At 36.3% G+C, this 14,510-nt stretch overlaps 1 protein-coding gene across 1 annotated transcript in view; it reads left to right on the forward strand.

Moving 5' to 3' along the window:
* The first annotated feature begins 650 nt into the window (after positions 1-650).
* LOC127639485 (uncharacterized) overlaps positions 651-14,510 on the forward strand; it is a 124,763-nt gene continuing 110,903 nt past the window's right edge. The window contains exons 1-2 of the mRNA XM_052121536.1: positions 651-769; positions 3,216-3,283. Coding sequence (XP_051977496.1) covers positions 694-769; positions 3,216-3,283 — 144 coding nt within the window. The 5' untranslated portion in view covers positions 651-693. The remainder of the gene's footprint in view (positions 770-3,215; positions 3,284-14,510) is intronic.

A 14,510-nucleotide genomic window follows, 5' to 3' on the forward strand; every position in this document is an offset into this window, starting at 1 on the left:
AAAGACAGCCTTTAAAACATTAATGTATACAGGTTAGCTTCTTCCACTATTTAAGATACCTTATTATAAAGACTGCAATAGACAATCACATAAATGGCTGACCAGAAGTCTTATACCTTGGTTGCTTGTAGCTGTTGGTCCACTTCCTGAAGATGTGATCTCATGTTTAGCTCTAAAATGTCTCAACATTGAGGAGGTGTTGTTATTATATGACAACTACTGAGAACAAATTAAGCACTCAACCTTCAGAAGAAGTCCATATGCATAACATTGAGTACATGTAATATTTTCAAATAAATTATGTATTATTTTGCATAATATATTCTTATTACACATTGAATATACACAAAACTACATATAAATTAAATATTTATTCTTATTAGGATTTATTCTTATCAAATCGTGTTACTATTATTATTATTATTATGTATATTATTAAACTTACTTTATTTGTTGACACCACCTGAAAATGCTGCCTCTTTTCTTGGCTAGTTTCATGCTAACAAAATAACTCACCCTCTGTTTCACTACCGAAGCGAATGACACTCGGAACCTGCGCAAGGGATTCGCGCGATTTTGGAATCGAAATACGAAGCAGTCACGTGGTTGTGTGCGGACGCGAAGCTTCGGACGTCACAGATCACGTGGTTATGGGGAAACGAATCAAGCTCCGTCGCTGTGCTTCCCTGTGAGATGTTTCGTTTTATTATTTTTTATTTAATTTTTTTATACAAGCATCGAAGCCTCGGTGGCGAACGTCACATAACTAGTAAAGACATCAATTTAGTACCATATTCTTGTTATTATAGGCCAGGCTTAAAGCGTAACATCTGACGTCATTTTTAGTTACATGCCTGATTTGTGTCATAGTTTGGTTCTGCAGCACTAGGTTATCTAAAAAAAGTAAATAAAAGTAATACACACCATAATCACCTTCAGCGTCATTACCAGGATCCTTCAGCACTTTGTTTATGTTTATGGTTTGAAGTACCACATAATTTATTCTTTGAATTGTTCTTTAAGCACCATCAAAGTATCAATTAAGTGGTCATTATACTCATGCATTAGTCTTCTAAAGTGATACAACAGCTTTGTATGAGGAAATGGCTGAAATTGAGGTCGTTATTCACTCCTCTTTAAACTCCTCATGAGCTATTAACCACAGTTCCAGATTATTGAGTCAGTGAGTTGAACCCAGAAACCGAATCAGTGCAAATCTTTGGAACAAATCAGACAGTCTGGATTTGTGAACCGGATTAACCCATTTATTGGAAAACTCTCGGAAGAGGATCTTGAATTGGACATTGCTACTGTACCTCTCTCATGATTGCACCATGGAAAGCTAGGTTGGATGTTGAGGTTTTCAGTGACTAAACATATGGTTAAAGAGGGCTCATGTAGGCCTGTAGTGTTTATGTATTTAACGCACAAGTCATATGGAGCACTTTGATGGTTTTATTCTGGTGCATTTGCCTGTATAAGTATATGCTCCTAATGAGCCAAATAATGAAAAAGAACCAAATTGCTTACCACAGCTATGCAGATGACACACAGATCTACTTAGCCCTATCACCTAATGATTACAGCCTCATTGACTCCCTGTGCCAATGCATTGATGAAGTTAACAGTTGGATGTGCCAAAACTTTCTTCAGTTAAACAAAGACAAAACTGAAGTCATTGTGTTTGGAAACAAAGATGACGTTCTCAAGGTGAATGCATACCTTGACGCTAGGGGTCATACAACTAAAAATCAAGTCAGGAATCTTGGTGTGTCTCTAGAGTCAGATCTTAGTTTCAGTAGTCATGTCAAAGCAATAAATAAATCAGCATACTATCATCTGAAAAATATTGCAAGAATAGATGCTTTGTTTCCAGTCAAGACCTAGAGAAACTTGTGCATGCTTTCATCACCAGCAGGGTGGATTATTGTAATGGACTCCTCACTGACCTTCCCAAAAAGACCATAAGACAGTTGCAGCTCATACAGAACGCTGCTGCCAGGATTCTGAGCAGAACCAGAAAATATGAACATATCACACCAGTCCTTAGGTCTTTACACTGGCTCCCAGTTACATTTAGGATTGATTTTAAAGTATTATTACTGGTATATAAATCACTCAATGGGCTAGGACCTCAATATATTGCAGATATGCTCACTGAATATAAACCCAACAGATCACTCGGATCATTAGGATCACATCAGCTAGAAATACCAAGGGTTCACTCTAAGCAAGGAGAGTCTGCTTTTAGCTATTATGCCGCCGCAGCTGGAACCAGCTTCCAGAAGAGATCAGATGTGCTCCTACAGTAGTCACATTCAAATCCAGACTCAAAACACATCTGTTTAGCTGTGCATTTACTGAATGAGCACTGTGCCACTGTGTGTCCCACTGTTTGTACTGTATTTTATTTTATTTTATATTCTAAACTGTTTCAATTATTCTTATTTCTTTCTCCAATTCTTATTTTAATCTCTTCTATGTAAAGCACTTTGAATTACCATTGTGTATGAAATGTGCTATATAAATAAACTTGCCTTGCCTTGCCTTGCATTTGCATCATTTTTGAAGCTTAAAGGCCCCGTTCACATTCTTTGAAATTGCACGGAAACTTTGCAACCGATTGTGATGTGTGCACATTGTGTGTAAACAGGATGTGGTGGAGGACTTTCTCTTCTCAAGCTTAAACATTTCAATTATTGATTTAATTATTAATTTACCAACAATGCAATACAGTAGTATTTTTATTATTTGATAAAATTACAAAAACACACTCCAGAGAATAGAGGTAAAACAGAGAAAGAAAATTGCTTAAATCGAAACAAATTGTAGGCGGTTGCTCTGACAAACAAGTCAGTTCAGACAAAGAAAAGCTATAGTTTCATTCTTGGCTGTTTAGAGAAATGGACTCTCTTCATTTGCTCTACTTTGCTCTACTTTGGTTCTTTGGTAAATTCTAAATTGACAAATGTTTCAGCTTTTGAATGTTTAGCACAAAAAGAAAATATTTCTATTCAGATTTAGCCTATACATTGTTTATTGTAAAACTAAATTCATGAACTTTAAGTCTGCTTAATTCTTCTGTACTTTGTTGTCTCTCTCTCTCTCTCTCTCTCTTTGTTCTAACTTAATATATCTATTCAACCCATATGATGCAGTTTGTCAGTTAGAAGCGTTTTCTTTTATGTTGTGCATAATTTCTGTCTGTGTTCCAGGTGTGTTTGGCGTTGCGATAGACGGAGTGAAGACTGTGTCAGAAATGGAGGGAGATTTCAACAACAAGGTTATTATATTTCTGATTTTCTTCTATTTTATTTTCAATTTGTCCTTTAAATTCAGTTTAATTTTCATTAACGTTCACTCCTGTTATGTTACTCATAGTTTAGATTTAGTGTATTCAGTGTTTCATATTTTGTATTTTATTTTGCTTTTATTTTAGTTTTCATATTATAGTTCGGCCAAACGTATCGCTGATATCATTTAAAGAAATAGTTCACCCAAAATAAAAATTCTGGCTTATTTTACTCACCCTCATGTTGTTCTAAACCCATATGACTTTCTCTCTTATGCGGAACACAAATGGAGATGTTTAAATTAATACACCGATTCCTCTTTTCAATACAATGTGGATAGTGGCTTACATTAAAGGGATAGTTCACCCAAAAATTCAACCTTCATGCCATGCAGATGTGTATGACTTCATGTCTTTCTCCACTTTCACGTTCACGTCCCACATTCTTCTTGCATATCACCACCTACTGGTTCGGGCTGGTCAAAGGTGAAGATTGATAGTAAAAAAAAGGGACTTAAATATTGTAAATATCTGTTTATCACCCACATCTATCATATCGATTTTGAAGATCTGGATTAAACCACTGGAAATCATACGGATTAATCTTATGTTGACTTTATGTGCTTTTTGGAGCTTCAAAGTTCTGGTCACCATTCACTTGCATAAAAAAGTATAATAAAAGTAGTCCTTGTGATTTGTGCATCATATTCCAAGTCTTCTTAATGCATACAACAGGGTTTGGTAAGAAACAACCCAAACCCATTATTTTCGGTGACATTTTGTCTTGATGACTTTCAGTGCAACCTTGTCACCAGCCTTGGAACTAAACAGGAAGTCAGCCATCTCAATCGCAAAATCATTCAACCTTCGGCCCCTAAAAATGACTAGAATATATTTGCAAAACCAGAAAGCATTGTTGCTCACTATGTTCTATTATCAGAAATGTCATCAGGACTTCTGAAATCTCTCAAATTGTTAGGACGAACGCACGTGTAAATATATGATGTCAAAGCCTTAGTTTGTCTTTACAAGAGAATTAATATCCATGAAAAGAAAACAATCTTTAAATTATTAGAGTTGTTCTAAAAAGATAACAAATGCCATTCTTGGAATATTTATTTCTCAATTTATGTCATTTATCTTTCATAATAACACTTTGTTTTAATATCTATAACAAAAATGCATGATCGTGTCATTTATAAAGCATGTTGTTGATCCAGTTGCAGATGGAGAACTGGGCAACAAAATGGGGTTTTAAAATATCTATTTCTAAGACACATTATAGGATTTTTAGCCGTGAGTTTGTGCCTCCACCGCCTCGTGGAGGCACAAACATTTCTCAACTAAGATGAAGATATGGTAGTAGACTAAATGATGATTTGTCTGTTTTTACAGCTGAAACAGTCGCCATTTTGATAGAATGGGCAGAGGATGTTAGACTAAACAGGATGTTATTTGCTCTCAATCTTCTTCAGTTTTAAACTGTATAAAGAAAAGACAATCCACTGCAAGACCAGATCTTACTTTAGATCTGTTTTTAAGATTGCACTGGATTACTTATTCAGAATGTGGCATTAGTGTTTTATGGGTATCTGCACATAATGCAATTAAGGACAACGAATAAGCAGATAAACTTCCTAAAGAGTCAATAAAACAAGAGAAAGTAGGCATTAGAGTGGAATTTGGAAGAACAATATTAAGAAGTAAACTAGTGTCTGGTATTGGGATACTGTGGCAACAACAATGGGAAGAAGACAGTAGGGGGAGACATCTTTTCTCAATACAGCCACATTTGAAAACTCATGGTAGACACATTTCAGGAAATAACCGATTCCAATGAGTATTGTTGTCCAGACTTAGGTTTGGCCATTGAAGATTGAATGTAAATCTTTATATTTACAAATTTGATAAAGCGAGGACGGAATTATATGATAAATTAATGAAAATTGGCGTAACCACCCCGTTCCCTATCCACACTTCTTGGCCCAAACGACTAAATATCTGTAACTTCAAAATATGTTATAGAATTTGTAGTCTTCTGGCCTTAGTTGCCAGGATTTTATACACAATAAACAACAATTTTGTGAGGTTTAAAATGTCTTGTTGCTGGCAGTCTGCCATAAACTCTAGAAAAAAAAAAAAAAAGAAGACCAGCTGCATTTAGAAGCGTAACCTCGTTATCGTGTCACAGGTAATTGAGTCATGAGTTTCCCAAAGTTTTTTAACTATAAATGATTTACATTTTAGGGTGTTTTGAAGTCAACACTGATATAACCAGTGTGATTTCGGTGAACAACAGAGTGAGAGCTCACTGTTTTTAGCATTTTCTTGAATTACTGCATTTTCTGAATGTTTTATTTAATGTCTCCTGGTTTACAGCTACCATCTCCTGAAATTATCAGAGATTCTCCATCATGTGCTTCATTAAGTTCATCTGGCTCTAAATGTGGGGTGGTGTGTTCAGTGATGAATGTGGCACGGGGGACTCTGTCCTGGTATAACGGAAGCAATTTAGTCTCCACCATCAGTGTGTCTGATCTCAATTGGAGGCTGTATATGGATGTGGAATATCCGTATAAACACAACTACAACTGTATACTGTCCAATTCACACACCAACCGGACTACATCTCTCAGCACTGATCTGTGTCTGGCATGTTTGGGTATGTCAGTTGTTATAGTGTTTACTGTGCTGATGTGTGTTAATTATTCCGTTTTGAACTAATTTTATTCCTCTGTTGATAGTGTTTCATGCTGTTTTTACAGTAAAATTGTTAACTTTTCCAAGTTCCATTTTTTGATTTTTTTTAATTTTAACAAATATTATATTTAAAAAATCTGAATGTGTGTATTAAATACTCCTTTTTACAATCTACTATCAGTACAATCAGCTGTCAGTCCTCGTTAATGAGAGTCACCACTGACAAAATCATTTAGAAATTATCATTTTTAAATGAATTGAGATCAATTGTGTTTGGGAAACTGCTTTATTTATTCACCTGATGTGTTGAGACAGAAAACGGGACAACTGTGATACCAGTGATGGAAGGAGATTCGGTCACTTTACACACTACTTTTACAGAACCACTGATAAATTATATCATACGGTGGATTTTTGGACCTTCACACACTGTCATTGCTGAAATCAAGAAAAATATTGACGTATTCTCTAAATATGACTGTAAGAATGAGAGATTCAGTGACAGGCTGGTGCTGGATGACAAGACAGGAGATCTCACCATCATTAACATGACCAAAAATGATACTGGAATGTATTACCTAGAAGTTACTACATTATCCCAATGCTACCAATTGAGTTTCAATGTTACAGTCTATGGTAAGTAAACAAAGCATCATATCACATAAAGTATGTCAGTAAAATCAAGACAACACATTGCAATTGAGCCACAACACAAAAAAAATTAAGAACACGCTAATTAAATGAAGACAAAACATAATGAAATTAAGTCACAACCCAACACAATTAAAGTGTTTTAATCCACATTCTCAGAAATTAAATTATAGGTGTGAGTGAGAAACAGATCAATATTTAAGTCAGCTTTTGCTTGAAATTCTTCCCCTGCCCAGTAGGGGGCGATATGCAGGAGGAAGAGTGTAAGAGATCTGTTTCTCACCCACACAATTCTCGAATAAGGCATTAGGGACCCCCGTCAGAAATAAAAATAGACTTGGGGTGGGGTGTGTTGAGCGCTTTTTGAGTTTAGTGTAAGTGCACACAGTGAGGAAGTGTTTTGTCGCTTATACTGAACTAAAGATTTACAGATGTATAAACCTTTCTAAACCTGTAGACTGTACACTGAAACACTTGTTAAATCTCCTATTTCTCTACCGTTCCATGTAGGGTCAGTAATTAACTGGGGCTCTGGGGAAAAATGCCCCAGAAATTAAAAATATGGGGGCATTGTGTTCTGTCTTAATTTCATTGTGTTGTGCCTTAATTATGCAAATATATAATTATGCAGATGACTGCTTTCTAGTAGCTAATACCAAAGGGTGATCAGCAATTGGCATCCTACATGTGGTGGAGCCATTGGAGTGGGGCGTAGTCCAAACAGAGGGTGAAGGCCCATTCAAGCAGGTAGTATTGGAGCGTGAGGACCGCCCACTTGATGGCCAAGCAATCTATTTCAATCGTGCTGTACCTAGTCTCACTTACCGAGAGCTTTCGGCTAATGAAGGGGCGCTCCTCCCCTTCACCACCTGGGACAACACGGCCCCCAACCCCCTATACGATGCGTAAGTCTGTAAAATAAAATGGAGAGAGAAGTCGGGAGAATGTACGAGTGGTCCGCCACAATATCCAACCTTTATTTGTGTAAAAGCCTGTTGGCATGTCTCCGTCCACTGGACCGGGTCTGGCACCTCCTTTTTAGTAAGATCAGCGGGCTGTGAGAGTAGAATATTTGGCAAACCTGCAATAAAAGCCAGCCAGCCCCAGGAACTGTCTCACCTCCTTTTTGGTCTTGGGTCTCGGGCAGGTCGCAATCGCTGCTGTCTTATCAATTTGGAGACTCACCTGCCCATGCCCCAAGTGAAATCCCAGATACCGTAATTCCACTTCTTAGGGTTTGCTGTGTGTCCTGGCCATCTCAATGATCTCAGGACAGACTTCAGATGTAGGATAGGTGACGTAGGCATTGTGCAGACATGAGTCCATGAGGCGCTGGAACGTGGCAGGAGCCCTAAACAAAACGAAAGGAAGGGTCACAAATTGGTTTGAATGTTTCACAAAACCCATCTCTGGCTTATGCTAGTTGGTCGCTGCCATCTTGAAAATGGTGTCGTTACTCACTGAAGTCATGGTTGATCAATCTACCCCAACTTCACAAGTCAGAAGTCCAAATTTGGGTGTGCGTCCAGTAATTTTTGAGGTTTAGGAGTTTAGGATATAGGAGTTGTCTTGAATAGGCCTACACAAAAATCGTCTTTGCATGTAATGTCTGTACACATTACTCCAAAAGTACATTTTGATCATAAATCCTTCCATACTTTCCCATGACTAGACACGTAAAGAGCTGCCAGTACTATGATGTCATTTTCGCATCACTGCTTCAAACACTGCCTTTTAAATGTGTTGAAAAATGAATGTGCAATAAGAGTTCTTGTAGAAATTCAACCAGGTATGTGTTGCTCAGAGCACGTCAGAACAAATATGTACAGTATTTTCATAAATATTTCTTTGTTGGTCATTTAGTTGTGTTGTGGCTTAAATTTTGTTATTTGTGGCTTTACTTTGTTGTATTGTCATCTTTTATTTGCTTTACAATTTGGTTGTGTTGTGCAACCCTCTGCCACATATATAGCCTTATAAAAAGGCTGGACTTAAAGTCTCTTTAAAGGTGCACTCAGTAAGTTTTACACAAAGACATGAATAGCATTGTTTAGAAACATGATGAAAATGATATCTAATATACACTCACATTAGATGAAGAGTCAGAAACCCAATAGAAGCTGTTTAACTTTACATTGAGCGGGTTGCCCCCTCATTATGTTGACAGAACATGATATCCTTGCTAGCGAAGAGACGCTGTTTACAGAAATGTTTGTTTTATATGTCACTTGGTGTTATATTAACTGGCATTGCTCGTTAAAATATGTTTTACTGGTCAGTAGTGTTTTTCAGTGCTTATTGAACAAGCTGATTTGATGTCTGTGAACATTAAAAACTGATCATGTTGTCTTTTGTTTATTCATTGATTGATCCTGAAGTAAAACTTTAATTTCTTCTCTTATGATCCACAGATCGTCTGCCGATCCCTGTCATCACCAATGACTCTTCTCAATGTCCTTCATCATCTGAAAGTTCATCTAAATGTGTTTTGGGGTGTTCAGTGGAGAATGTGACACAGATTGTGACTCTCTCCTGGTACAAAGGAAACAGTTTACAGTCGTCCAAAAGCAGCTCTGATCTGAACAGAACAGTCTCTCTGTGTCTGATGGTGAACTTCCAAGATGAAAGCAACTACAGCTGTGTGATCAACAACTCATTTGCCAACCAGACTACATATCCCAACATTGATGAACTCTGTCCATGTAAGTCATCAGTTGATATCAGTGTTTATTTACAGTGAAATCACTCTCTGCTAGCGATCTCTTATCTCTTCTAATCACTTCAATTATTGTTTTATTTCTGCCATTAAAAACTTGGAATTGAATTGAATTCTGCAGTAATTAAAAATCATACTTCTAATTTTCTTTTCCATCAGACATAAAATACTATAAAAGAAATATCGATACTTTGCATCTTTGTTTTGTGTGAATCTGAAAATAAAAGTTTTAATTAAATATTTTTTAAACGTTTTTTTTTTTTTTTTTTTTACATTTATAGGCCAAACTTATTATAATTTATTAACAACAATAAGCCTACAGAACATTATAAATGTTTTAATTACTTTTCATTTGAATAAACTTATTACTGTTTTCTTTTTGTTCATTACAGATCAGAGTGCGTGGAATCTTTATGGTTGGAAAATTGTCCTTGGAATTGTAATTGTAATTGTAATTGTAGCATTAGTGATATATATGTGCCGTAAACAACAAAACAGAACCAGTAAGTATGACCTAAATCTGATATATGAACCATCTGAGCATAAACAGTGTTAAAAAGAAGTGCCAAAATATGTTTTATAATCAACACTTCTGTGCACATAGTGCTTACAGTACAGTAGATGAAGTTGAAGATCACAAGGTCTTTCTGATGGTAACCTTGAATTTGTGTGCAGATGCCGATGGAAGTCCAGATGCGGCCAGTGCAAGTTTTACATCAGGTCAGCGAAACATGAGATACATCAGTAGTCGAAGTTTCCCCAATTCATTGTATCTTGTGTAAACCATTTAACATACAGTCTAATACTGTCTAATGACATCATCATAACTGGACATTTGAAAGATTAAAGATTGTTTTTATTTATTAGAGGGATCTAGTGGTCGCATCCTAAACAACAGCTCTGATCAAGAGGAAGAAGTAGGTTTGATTTTCTGTTCCTCTTCCACATATTCTTCACTGCAGTTCATGTCTTAAACCATTTACAGTAGATAGTGGGGACGAGTTCTTGACATTTTTTACCATGGCAGATTTTGTCTCCCCACTTTAGGTTGTACCCTTATTATGACTTTATATATATTTTTATTATTTTATTATTCAAACAAAACTAAAGGAACGCTAATGCTGCTAAAGGTTACTCAGACTATCTGTTACATATGTCACATCACTATTAAGGGAATAGTTCAATAATAAATACAACAAGTATCATCATTTACTCACTCTCTTGCCGTTCCAAACCCATATGACTTTCTTCTGTGGAACACAAAAGGAGATGTTAAGCAGAACATTCAGTCTCAGTCACCATTCACTTTCATTGTATTGCAAGAAGATGCCATGAATGTGAATAGTGACTGAGACTTATACACTGCCTAACACCTCCTTCTGTGATCCACGGAAGATATGAAGTCTGGGTTTGGAACGATATGAGGGTGAGTAAATGTTTTAGTATACAGCATTGAAAGGCAATTTATTGTACATGAATCATTCCTCGCACTGTTATGGATTGGTCTTAACGGCATACCTGCACAGATCTGATGCTGCAAACACATCTGTGTCATGACACTTCCAAGAGCGCCAACACAAATATCTCGTATCATGCACCGGTCATCGACAAATTAATGGCCACTGTGTGTTAAGTCACTTTTCCATACTATTCAAAATAATAGACGACAGTCAAGGAATTACTAGCCCATAATACAAAAAAACATATAATTTCTGTGCACAAAGATGTTTTAAATTATTTGACCACCATATAATATAATTGCTACCAAAACGATCGTATGCCTTCAGAAGACTTGAGCTATGATGTGCTCACTTAATTGTCTGTTTGAGGGCTTTCATGATTAAATGTCATATAAATTGTCACATTTCTTAAGGCGCGTGTGCTTCATACATCTTAAGAAGTCATTTAAAATATTTAACTTCAAATATATACATCAAATAATACAATAGTGATGTAATATTTCCTTTTAAGGCTTTAAAACTACTGAATATGAATGACATTAAAATGTTTTTAGATATCAAAATGTTTCTAAATACTTAAAATATCTCTCTTTGGTCAACAAAAAGTCAAAGTTACATTTACACCGTTGTTTATAAATTTATATAATACAAAATATATTTTTTATTGTATTTATATTATTTAATATGTTATATTAAGCAGTAGTCAAATATTTCATTAAGATTTTAAATGTAAATTTGAATGACAATGAAAAAATGAGAACAGGATTTCCATTTTTGGGTGATCTATTATCTATTCCTGTCTGCTGGTGATCAAATATTCATGCCACTCCATTGTTGTTTGATGACATCATTATAACTGGACTCTTTTTGTAATCCTCAGGCAACCCCTCAGGCAACCCCTCAGGCAACAGTCCTAATGTTAGGACACGGCTGATTTCCCAACATTAATCTTCCACAAATGTCACACAGGAACCTTCAATTGTCAATTGTGCTGCAAGTAGTTACAGAGATCTCCTGTTACATACACCACCTTGTTAAACTTCTACTAATAAGGATTTGTGTTTATCTTAAAGAAATAGTTCATCCACAAGTACAAATTCAATGTCAATCTACTCATCCTCGTGTCCTTCCAAACCTCTGTCATTTTTATTTAAGGCTTTTCACAAGCCAAAGCATTGAAGAGACTTCCCGAATGGTGATCTACAACAGCTGATTGTCTAAACATGCCCAAATCTGAGATAGTGGTCCTCCATATCAACAACCATCATTATAATGTCAATCAACCTGACAGCAAGAAACCCAAAGAGTTCAGAGATCATTTGTAATTGTTGTATCATGTGTTGAATTGTTTAAAAACAATTAAGAAAGTTAATACACTTTAGAAAGTCAAATGTTGTATTACTGTTGTATTAACGGTTATCCCATTGCATGTGGACTAAATGACTTTTCTTTGTTTTGACCCTTTTGAAGTACAAGGACATAAATAAGTATTTCTGCCTCATCCACCAGTGCTCATCGGAAACAAATATGACTTTTCTTCAAAATGTGCTGATTGTTTCTCAATCATATTGTATTTTGTGTACTGTCATTTATCTCTATTGATCAGTTTTGTGGTAGAAAAGTAGTAAGGAATATTTTTATTTAATTATTCAGTTAATCCATTTATGTGAATTAATATGTATGCAATATATGTATGCAATATACAATGATCTAAAAATGACAATGTGTAATTAATGTGCTATTAATAACTGCATTATGAATGTTATTCAATATGTTAGATATTTAATCATTCATGTATTGATTTAATTATCATTTACTCATTTATTATCATATCAAAGTGCAAATCATTGGAGAAATACGGCTTGGCTTCTCTAGGGAGAATTGGAGCCTCTCTCTGTTTCCCTCTGTACGACTGTATGTGTGTGTGTGTGTGTGTGTGTGTGTGTGTGTGTGTGTGTGTGTGTGTGTGTGTGTGTGTTTTCTCTCTTAAAAAAATTAATAATAATAATTTAAATAATTTTTTTTATAAATAAATAATTTCCTTTCTTCCAAAATTAGTTTTTTCTCTTCAAAAAAAGGAATGCGGTACCAACTTTGGCCACCAGGTGCCACTATCAGTAAACATGTCATGTTATGCTTTTGATGCTTTCTCACATATGTCATGTGCAGACTTTCATGATGAAATTGAATTTTAGTTTATCAAAATGAAATGTTTAAGGTGAAATAATTTCTTGAGTCATCATATTTCTCAGCACTTCTACTTGTACTCAAGTGAGTTATTTCTTCAGTTGCAGTACTTTCACTTAAGTTCTGTCAATCAGTCCTCTTTCCACCACTGCCCTCATGCCATTCCAACTCGTCCTCCACTTTCTTTCTATTGTGGATTATGAAAGGAGGAATTTGAAAGCATTATGTTTCCTGATTTCAATATAAATGGCAGTTGATAATGCTTCCCTTCAAAGCTTATAAAAGGAAGTAAACCATTTGTTGGTTGATGTCATTGTAAGCTGTAAACACTGACACTGTGGTGCCCTGTCCAACACAGCAACCAATGGTTTGAGTTCACAGCTTGTTTACTTATTGGCCACATACCATTGTTTGTTTAATTTGCTAATATTCAGTTATTATACAACAGTTAGTTCCAGTCCTCGAATATGATTGGACGAGAGACGTTCCATGAGCACTGATGTCATGAGCATCATCTCTCACAGGGACGGATTACCAACCGGGCCAATGGGACCAGTGCCCTTGACTGCCCTAGGCTTTAAGGTTCAACGATCCAGTTTGGCAATCTCCGATTGAAAGCCCATCAACAATGAAAACGAACATATTATCAATGACGACAAGATACAGCAAATCCCCATGAGGTGTTAGTGATATTTTAATTTCACTTCTAGAGGCCAATATGGTCTCATGAGAATTTGTCACAATACTACGAGATGGCGAATTTGTACCAATTCGTCTTGTACATCAATCACATACGCTTCACAAACATGCTTTCGCAACCCGGAAGCAGAGGCAAAGATGGAGGACAAGCAAACCAAGCAATTGCTTGGGGCCCCCCATCAAAAGGGGGACCCCGCTGGTCAATAGTGAGGTGTGGATGATGTTCTTTTGTCTTAGGCTTTATTAGAAGTCGAATCCCTGACGTTCATGTCATATGCCTGACATATGATCTTGACGTCAAAACAATGAATTAAAAGATTATAGCTATTAAAATAAATAACTGCTGTCTATTATGTTATTTCCCCGATATTGTCATGACATTGCGCAAGTGCCCTATGGAAGCCATTCAACTCCCCCACTCCTCCCACCAGAGTTTGTAACCTGTTGCAGTTGACTGTCAAACACTTTCGGACAGCTCGTTTGCATGTGAGTCAAAGAGTTAGCTACTCATGTCAACTCACAAAGACAAAGAAATGTGTGAAATTGTACAAAAAGTGGCGTGTGTGTAAAAGATGCGTGTTTCCCACAAAAGGATGAACCTGCCTCTAGACAATTTACGAAAGATAACTACTTTCAAACGATGAAAAATGGAGGAAAAATGACTGGTTGCCCACTAAAGCTAAGCAGGTTTGAGCCTGGCCAGTCCCTGGATGGGAGACCTCCTGGGGAAACTAAGGTTGCTGCTGTTAGAGGTATTAGGGAGGCCAGCAGGTGGTGCTCACCTTGTGGTCTGTGTGGGTTCTAA

The sequence above is a fragment of the Xyrauchen texanus genome, chromosome 48 (genome assembly GCF_025860055.1).
Source record: "Xyrauchen texanus isolate HMW12.3.18 chromosome 48, RBS_HiC_50CHRs, whole genome shotgun sequence".
Taxonomy (NCBI): Eukaryota; Metazoa; Chordata; class Actinopteri; order Cypriniformes; family Catostomidae; genus Xyrauchen; species Xyrauchen texanus.